At 36.1% G+C, this 10245-nt stretch overlaps 1 protein-coding gene across 1 annotated transcript in view; it reads right to left on the bottom strand.

The window, feature by feature from the left end:
* Window positions 1–1345: 1345 nt before the first annotated feature.
* The window catches only part of lmnb2 (lamin B2), a 38140-nt gene continuing 29240 nt past the window's right edge, over window positions 1346–10245 (bottom strand). The window contains exon 12 of the mRNA XM_028816567.2: window positions 1346–8970. Coding sequence (XP_028672400.2) covers window positions 8929–8970 — 42 coding nt within the window. The 3' untranslated portion in view covers window positions 1346–8928. The remainder of the gene's footprint in view (window positions 8971–10245) is intronic.

Raw genomic sequence — 10245 nt, 5'->3', positions numbered from 1 at the left:
CTTACCAATAAAATCCATTAGATGCCTTTTTGTGAGCTCCATGCATCTTTTACTGAGGAGAGGCTTCTCTTTAGAAACTTTTGTCATGAAGCCCAAATAGAAGGAATATTGCAGTGGTGGTTGCGGTCTTTCTGCAATTGTCTTCCATCTCCACACAGGTTGTTTAGAGCTCTGCCAGAGTGGTCATCTGGTTCTTTGTCAGCTCTCCTACCAAGGGCCTTCTCCCATGATCGCTCAGTTTATCCAGGAGGCTAGCTCTAGGAGAGTCATGGTTGTTCCAAACTTCTTCCATTTAAGAATTATGGAAACTGCTGTGCTCTTGTGAATTCCATTTAAGAATTATGGAAACCACTGTGCTCTTGTGAACTTTCATTGCAACAGGAATTTTTGTTACCTTCCCCATGTCTGTGCCTTGACACACTATTGTCTCTTAGGCTCTTCAGACAAATCCTTCTACCATATAGCTTGGTTTTTGCTCAACCATGGGCATTCTATAGACCTTCTCAAATCAGCTTCAATCAACTGAATTGACCACAGGTAGACTCCAAACATCTCCGTGATAATCAATAGAATGGATGCACCTAAGCCAAATTTTAAATGACACAGCAAAGGGTCTGAATACTCGTGTCATATTTCCGTTTTTTTCTCTCCCAAAAAGTATATTTATAATTTCAAAAATCCCATTTCTTCTTTGTTATTTTGAGGTAGTTTTTTTTTGGTGGAAAAAATTAATTTAAACCATTTTAGCACAAGGCTACAACATAACAAAAATACTTTCTGAAAGCAAAGTTTGCACATTTAAATATGCATGTAAATGAGAAAATTTCTCTCATCGGGTGTTCCAGTTCAACGCTACCTGGAAAGTAACTTTTTTCAAAAGGTGGAGGTTCACTGCCAAGAAGCTACACAGGCTCCATCAAATTGCATCACATAAAAGGATGCTACACTCCTTTGTAAGATCATCGATTCTGATCATCTAGTGAAGACGCACTAATGCAGATGAGCTAAATGATGCCTCTGTTTATCTGGATTCTCTTATGTGTAACATATCACAGTGCAGGTAACACATTTTAAATGGAGATTAACCACAAGCAACATTTCTTGCACACATTATGGCCAATAAAAAAAAGCCTTTCAGCAAAGCAAGCTTTACCTTGCAAACTTTGCTTATTTAAATTTGCCTCTGTAATGGTGTATGCCTGTAATTTAAAAAGCTCTCAAAACACACACCTGCCAGCATTTGTGACAATTTCCAAGTTTTGCTTTACCAATCCTACATTCATTTTTGCAAATATCTTGTCACTGAAGGATGAAAGAAAAGGTAGCTTATTACAAGACACAAATATTCATATGTAAAACATTTATTGTGTACAAAAATTTTCCAGTCAAATGTATGTTACAAAGAAATGAAAAATTATAATAATGGCATGCATATCCAATAACCCGGTCGCTCCTCAGAAAGTATAACGATACAAATTTAGGTTCATGTGATGAGGATTTACCACTTTCCTTTGACCTAGTGAAAAAAAATTAACATTTTTGTGGGTCACCGCCAGTTTTTTCTCCATATTTGACACACAATAGATAAGCAAGTTTGCTTCAAATGCCCAAGCTGTCAGTAACTCCATACTATGTCTTCTGCTTATGTACCATAAGCAAAATGCAGAACTGTATACTGTACTTATGTACAAAAGCAATAGCCAAAACACAGCTTATGGTCACTGAATCTCTTATAAAAGACTTGTATGGCTTTCAGATATTGAGATAATATAATCAATTATCTACGTGTAATTCTATATAATTGATTTATGCTCTGTAACACTAACTGGCGGCCATTCTCTTACTATAATTCCTACTATAATTGAATGTGTCATTTTTATTTTATGAGCAATTGATTCATCAAAATGATCCAATACAATTTAAAATTAGACAGGGCATTTTTGACATACCAAAACTTGCTAACAGAGAAAATATTCCAATGATAAATCAGAGTCAGCAATTCAAATTCAATCAATGATGTAAAAACACAGAGTAAAAAGCAGTTTAAAACAAAGCATTTGAATACATATTATCGTATGTATAATTGGTATGTGACAAATAAAATCTGATTTGACTTGCTGAATTTGATTAACACCCCACACATTTTTTTTGTTTGAAAAGTCAGTGTTTCATTTTCTGTATTTCAATATTGTACATACCATGCATAAAAAAAGAAAATAAACACTGCATATCTGAAACATTTCTAGGAAACAATATGGGCTCCTGAGTGATAACAGTAACAATGTTTAAAAAATCTGTCCCAGTCATGTAATGACTATTAACTCAAAGCTAAAATATCAGACATTATTAATCAAGTACTTGGGCTGAACAACAACCAGTAAGAGAAATCGGCACACTTCCCTATTTAATACAAACCTGCTAAGACATTTAAAATGTTTAGCATTCTAGCTTAGATCGTCTCTACAAAATTCTTAATTAAAAAACCTCACTATTTTCACAAGTCTAGACAGAGCTGAACAGCAAGTGCCTCACTCTTCAACCTAAATTGTATCATTTGAAAAAATGTATAAGCTTTTTTTTTTAAAAGAATATCTCCCAAAAGTGTATGTAAACAAAAGTCCATAACTATTTTTTAAAGAAAATGAAATACACTTTTAAAAATGTCAAGCATCAAAATGTACAAAATTTTGTTTCCCATGTTATTTAATAGAAAAATAGTGCCCTTAAACTGGATTAAATGTGCCTTTTGCATTTAAATTCATCTTGTGCATTATGAAATCAGTGGGTTCCAATTTTCTTTTTTTGTACTGGTTAAACTTACATCAAATGCACAAACACCTCAACTTCCATGAGTTGCTCTGGAAGATTGGTATCTAAAACATTGTTTGAAGTGCTGTTCTGTGCCAAATAGTCACAGGACTGATCTCTGACGGGGTCAACGATTCAACACCCATTTACTAATCTAAATCCAACCCCCACTTTGTGTTTAGAGGATCTGCATTAAGGCAAACGAGACTTTCTACCCAGGTGAAGGTCAGGCAGATGATGTTGCTACAATATACTGATTTACTGGCCAAATTCAACAAGGATGTCACATTCACAGCCTTTGCCAATGTAGGCAAAAAAAAAGTAAAATCACCACAGTAGAAGCTGACAGTCGTTGGATAAACATTACAAATATAAAACCTGTTCCTTGACTAAATAAAAAAAAAAAAAACTGGCTCAGACAAAACATGTCAAAAAGTTAAGACAAATCAGGACTATTTGAATTTTCTAATTTTAAAACAGATACAATGAGGTATTTATGTATTAAGGTGACTTTAACAGTCACTTTTTAAAATATACAGTAGCAATATTATCTTTTTGGCTTTATTCATTTCCTTAGACCCCAAATTGTCAAATTCATTCACATGGATCAAAGAAACCAGTTCATTCTTTCCTTTAATTAACATCTCCAGACTGTGCCTATTTCTGAATGATAATCAAGCTGCCTTTTATGCATTCACTTTACAGCCTGTCTTAAGAAACAGGCAAATATAAGAAAAGTATCTACCAACTAAACCTTTATTGCCAAAAGTCATACATTCAAACGCTAATGAAACTAAATGCTCACAGTTATAATAATAATAAAAAAATCTTAAAGAAAATTGGATATATTTTTTGAAAGGCAATTAGCAAGTTGACAACATTTTGGGCTACAGAATGTAAAAAGGAATTTATATCAATACATAGTTTATATCTGAGAAACAATTTTAGATCTATGGTTACATACTTATTCATGATTCTGGATATTATAAATGCTCAAAGCACATTATAAACAGGGTGGAAAAAAGGACAAATAGGGTAACTGAGTATCACATCACTGGCAGATTTTTATTTATAGATTTAGAATGTACAAACCTTTGGGGAGAAAAAAATAAAAATAAAAATCTTGGTATGTTTGAGTCAGTTAAATACACAGAGACACTCCATGTTCATGTAGTAACAATGTAACAGTAATACTACACATAAACAAGCACCAGCCATATGTTACAGGGTGTATCAAAGTCATCCATGGGAAAAATAAAGCAGGACACAAACTGATTGAAATTTTTTTTGGACAAATGTAATCTTTATGATTAGCGCATGAATCTATTCTTGAGCATTTCTTAAAATGTAAACAGTTTTTTGATTTCTTAAAAGAATATATTGCTCATCTTTCTGAAATGTTCCGTAAACATACATTTACATTCTTACCATAGTAAAATTATAAGGGCATTACAGAAATATTAAAATGATCCTTCAATGTGCCTTCTTCTGCAAAAGGAATCAGGATCTAGTAGGTCTACCTGAAAATACTGCAAATATTGTCTAACAACTCCATATCAAGATGTGGCATGAAATTAAACTAGTACAAAGTAAACTTGAAATAAGCTGTAATAAGTTACTGTCCAACTCATAATTAAGGCCAGACAGTTGCTTTTTTTTTGCTTTTTCTAAACACAACCTGGAGTCAGCAATTATATGAGCCAAACAAACCTAAAATCTACAAATGAACAAAGAGAGCTGGGATGCGTTCTCAAATGGATGGTGCAACAAAAATCAAACATGGCAGAAACATAAAGGCACAAGCAGCACAATTGTAATGTCCTGCATAAAAGTTACCATCTCCTACCATGCAAGCAAAGTAAATAGAAAACCTGACATGTAGCTGTCACTGTTGCCGAGCATGTCACCGCATGGCTGTCACTTTTACACCACATGCATATTCCCAAAATTAACTGATTGATGATCTACATGGCTATGATACTCAATCTGTACCGAATCTGAAGAACACCTCAAAGAGGAAGCATGTGGTGGTAGCAGTTGTCCAGATATGCAAAGAATGGAAAAAAAATATGAGAAAAAATGAAAGATCATGAAAGAGAAGTGCATATACTTCAAAGTTTGCCTTTATTCTATAAAATATTACCAACATCAAAAAAATTAAAATAATCACATCTGGTAGTTATTTTGATGTGATATTAGCTATACACAAAGACAGCACTCATCTGAGTTGGGCTCTATGTGTAATAATGACCTGCTAAGCAGTTGTCTGAAAGACAAATTAGATTCAATGAATAAATATAAACAATAATCATAAGTGTGCAATATCTACAGTATCTCTTAATAAAATGCTGACTGCAGGTTCAAACGTTTTTACTGACAATAAATTGTTCAACTATCTATCAACAATAAAATGAAGGGGGTTTTACTATGGGCGGCACGGTGGCGCAGTGGTAGCGCTGCTGCCTCGCAGTTAGGAGACCCAGGTTCGCTTCCCGGGTCCACCCTGCGTGGAGTTTGCATGTTCTCCCCGTGTCTGCGTGGGTTTCCTCCGGGCGCTCCGGTTTCCTCCCACAGTCCAAAGACATGCAGGTTAGGTGGATTGGCGATTCTAAATTGGCCCTAGTGTGTGCTTGGTGTGTGGGTGTGTTTGTGTGTGTCCTGCGGTGGGTTGGCACCCTGCCCGGGATTGGTTCCCTGCCTTGTGCCCTGTGTTTGCTGGGATTGGCTCCAGCAGACCCCCGTGACCCTATGTTCGGATTCAGCGGGTTGGAAAATGGATGGGTGGATGGATTCAATGAATAAATATAAACAATAATCATAAGTGTGCAATATCTACAGTATCTCTTAATAAAATGCTGACTGCAGGTTCAAACGTTTTTACTGACAATAAATTGTTCAACTATCTATCAACAATAAAATGAAGGGGGTTTTACTATGGGCGGCACGGTGGCGCAGTGGTAGCGCTGCTGCCTCGCAGTTAGGAGACCCAGGTTCGCTTCCCGGGTCCACCCTGCGTGGAGTTTGCATGTTCTCCCCGTGTCTGCGTGGGTTTCCTCCGGGCGCTCCGGTTTCCTCCCACAGTCCAAAGACATGCAGGTTAGGTGGATTGGCGATTCTAAATTGGCCCTAGTGTGTGCTTGGTGTGTGGGTGTGTTTGTGTGTGTCCTGCGGTGGGTTGGCACCCTGCCCGGGATTGGTTCCCTGCCTTGTGCCCTGTGTTTGCTGGGATTGGCTCCAGCAGACCCCCGTGACCCTATGTTCGGATTCAGCGGGTTGGAAAATGGATGGGTGGATGGATTCAATGAATAAATATAAACAATAATCATAAGTGTGCAATATCTACAGTATCTCTTAATAAAATGCTGACTGCAGGTTCAAACGTTTTTACTGACAATAAATTGTTCAACTATCTATCAACAATAAAATGAAGGGGGTTTTACTATGGGCGGCACGGTGGCGCAGTGGTAGCGCTGCTGCCTCGCAGTTAGGAGACCCAGGTTCGCTTCCCGGGTCCACCCTGCGTGGAGTTTGCATGTTCTCCCCGTGTCTGCGTGGGTTTCCTCCTGGCGCTCCAGTTTCCTCCCACAGTCCAAAGACATGCAGGTTAGGTGGATTGGTGATACTAAATTGGCCCTAGTGTGTGCTTGGTGTGTGGGTGTGTTTGTGTGTGTCCTGCGGTGGGTTGGCACCCTGCCCGGGATTGGTTCCCTGCCTTGTGCCCTGTGTTGGCTGGGATTGGCTCCAGCAGACCCCCGTGACCCTGTGTTCGGATTCAGCGGGATGGAAAATGGATGGATGGATGGGTTTTACTATGCTGCAAATTCTGATCCGATTTATACAAATGGAACAATTAAGTGCTGTCACAGGGAAAAAAAACATTCTGACATTACAGCAACTACTTAGCATAGTTTAAAAAAAAGTTGCAAAAAGCATCAGCTTCTGTGGATTCTTTTTTAGCATCTAGATAACTGCACATGTAATTCAACAGGCTACAACAATAGCAGTGTGCTGTCAGCTTACTGGGTTTCAACTTATTTGTTGATTGAAGAAGTTTTGAAAAATCATTAACACAACTTGTGCTATGTGATAGTATTAGGGTTATTTTAGCTGGCTATGCGACAGTATTATTTTGCCATTTCTTAATTATTAAAGAGGCTGGTAACATGCCTATCATCTGTTAACATGCACTTATGTATCACAGCACTAAGATGTAGTAAAACTATATCTCTTGGCACATAAATCAAATCAAACTCACAGAAATTGTTTAGGGAAGTTCAATAAAATATAAAGACACAAATATGAAGTTACCCCTACATAGAGAGGGTAATACCAGTGGGATGTCACAGGAGAAGGCACAACCAACCCCAGATTTTACCACTCTGATGCGCATTATACAAAAACACTGCACTTTTAAAATGGCATATGTTTTTTTTTTTTAAATATGGATTCTGTTGGCACTTTCACAAAAAGAGACTTTTCAGTTCATATTTTTGTCATATGGCTGAAATACAAGCCATGACAGGTTGATCAGCATCTTTGTAGTCTACCGGCCACAATGGCTATTACAAAACTATAGCAGGCAGGCGGCAGATTGTTGTGCATTTCAAATCCCACCTAAAATTCGTATCTCATTTGATCCAGCTATAAAGACAGAGGTAAATGTGTGAACTATGTTACTATGTTTACTGTTACAATGCAATAAAGTGGAATTGACCACAGTCTGTATTGTTCCGTATGTTTACTTACAAAAAAAAAAAAACACCTTCATTAAATTGAGCTTTGGTGCAACTTAAAATTTAAGCTGGTGGTTGCTTACAAAACAGGAGTTATATGGAAAGTAGGATATCTTTGCAAGAAATACAGTAAGCCACAGCAAACTGCTTACTTCTAGTATACTACAGTTCATATTTTACAGTAGAACAACTGATCATGATGCAATTTAAACTCCCATTTTCTTTTATCGTTCCTAAACAGCCTTTCAACGTTCTCATTTTCCACCCTGTTTACTTAAAACTGCAAAGCCATTCCAACTATCATCACTACTCTTACTGCCTATAGGTCAACTTGTCAGTAACATTTTATACAGTTTTCAGTAAGGAAAAAGAAAGACCTTCCATTAGCCACTTCCTTTTTTGTTTTAAGAGATGCACAGTTTGTACCTCCCATAATTCACTTTCAAAAATTTGTAGAGCTTAAGAGATGGTAAGTAGCAGATGTCAGACGGGAGTCTATTTTATGATAAAAATAACACATTTTACAAGTGGTACATAATTCATCCTTTCCCACTTTAGTCAAACTACAAAATTTTCAGCATGTACAATGAAAGTATTTAAAAACACTACACTTAAAAAATTTCTTTGGGTGTAATTAAAAAAAAAACATTTAAAAGTAAGGTCATCTAAGTAAAGGGATGTTGCTTTAAAGCTGGTTAGAATGATTCAAGATAAAAACTGTAAGGCTGGAAATTTTCATCTAGCCTAAATATTAATAAATACAGTTACCATATGCTCTCTTTTAATACTTTTAAACAATGGCACCACCTACTCAGAGTCATTCTCAAAATTCAGCTTTAAATCATGAAATCACTTAAAATAAATGTAAATGTTTCAAGTCACTTTTTTTTTTTTTTTTACTTCTGTAAAAAATAAAGGCAACATTTGCATCATTTTACAATAAAAAAATGAACGCTTTTTTTTTTTTTTTTTTTACTTTTCCATGTTTCTCATTATTAGGTATTTTTAAAATGCCAGCAAATAAAAATCAGTTTCAGTGATTGATTTTAGTTCTTTGCAGAAAGCAATAGTATAGCAAGTTGATTTTCAATTTGAGTCAAAATCTGCGGCTTACACTCTAAGCTCCAGTGAATTAACTGCATGTGCATGTGTAATTTATAAAGCCCAATTAAAAAAAATAGAAATAAGTTAAAATAGTGTTCAGTAGCCCAAAATAAAGCTGACTCATATAATCCAACTACAAATATGGCAGCTTTCAACATCTTTTTCAAGCTACGAAAAGATATTCAGATTTGTTGAAAACATTGAAATGTACAAAAATATTTTAGTGGCTCTGGAAGAAAAAAAGAAAAAAAAGAAAGCAAAAAATACTGAAGCTCTCTTTTTTTCACATGATCGAACATTCCCGGGATGCTGTTTTTGGGTCCCCCTAGAGGAAAGAAAGCAAAGAATTTTAATTTAGTGGATTATAAGACAGACCAGGAACCTCAAGCTAGAACAATATGCAATCCAATGAAAACAAGTATTTATTCAACTAATTTCTGTATCAAATTCCACCCCTTAATTTAACTTTCCATTATTTCTGTGTCAATTTATAATTTCCACATAACCAATATAAAGTTTATGGTCATGAATATGCTCTATACAATTTAATTCTTAACTGCATGTCTTCTCAAAACAGTTTACTGACTAACAATAATTAAAAACTTTCAGGACCTTCTGATTTGTGTGCTATTTAAGCTTTTGCTTGATAATTACTATAGAAGCAGAAACAACTAGAGTTGTCAACCAATTAACATTTTAATCATTAATCATATGTTTAGCCAAGGTACTTCAGCTATGTCCAGTCATCCTCGGTGAACGTGAAAGGTGCACAACTTCTTAGCTGCTTAAAATGCAAAGACTTATGCCTTTTGTATAACTTCTTGATACGTGACAATTGTCCCATGTGAAGGTAACATGCAAGAACTGTCAGATCTTGTTGAATGATGCCTCTCAGCCCAGCATCTTCAACTACATTTAGAGTCTGCTGAAATCCATTTGGCAATAATAGTGGTAGTTAAAATTTTAAGTTTTGCTTCATTTACGGATTTAAGTCGAGATAAATGTTCATAGATTGTAGTCTACCATAGATTTTGCTACCAAATGTTAAGAGCTTTATTTCTTTCATGATGTCATCATGCACTGTTTTGATCTTTGTTGATAAGCCAAAGATAATGTACTTCTGCGATAACAAGTATCAATAACTTTGTTTTTCAGACCATCTGGGAGAGGTATTAAATTAAAAGCAGCCAACATAAATGTCATCGTTCTTAGCCATTGTTAACTGAATCTCTTAGATCGGGGCTCCTAAACTTTAAGTCATGACCACCCCAAGCCCAGATTCTACAGCATGCTGCTGAATCACAGTTGCTACTAACAGTAGTCACAGAGCATGGTTTTGTGTAACAGTGAACCTGTTAATCAAAGCAAACTGACACATACTGTATGTGATGAAATATCACGGGACAGCTCTAAGCTAGGAGTTCTCATCTTTTCTTGGAGTGTGAGAAGGGAGCATTCACAGGAGTCTTATGTTAGGAGCACTGTGATATGGCACAGTGAAATTAAAGCACCTCGCATACTACCTGACAGCTATTTTTGACAGGATGAAGACTCTGCTCTTGTGCATAAACTATATTGATATGCAACTGCTTTTATGTAA

The sequence above is a fragment of the Erpetoichthys calabaricus genome, chromosome 12 (genome assembly GCF_900747795.2).
Source record: "Erpetoichthys calabaricus chromosome 12, fErpCal1.3, whole genome shotgun sequence".
In the NCBI taxonomy this organism is placed as follows: domain Eukaryota; kingdom Metazoa; phylum Chordata; class Cladistia; order Polypteriformes; family Polypteridae; genus Erpetoichthys; species Erpetoichthys calabaricus.
The sequence above is the reverse complement of the archived record's forward strand: the minus strand, read 5'-3'. Positions and strand labels throughout refer to the sequence as shown.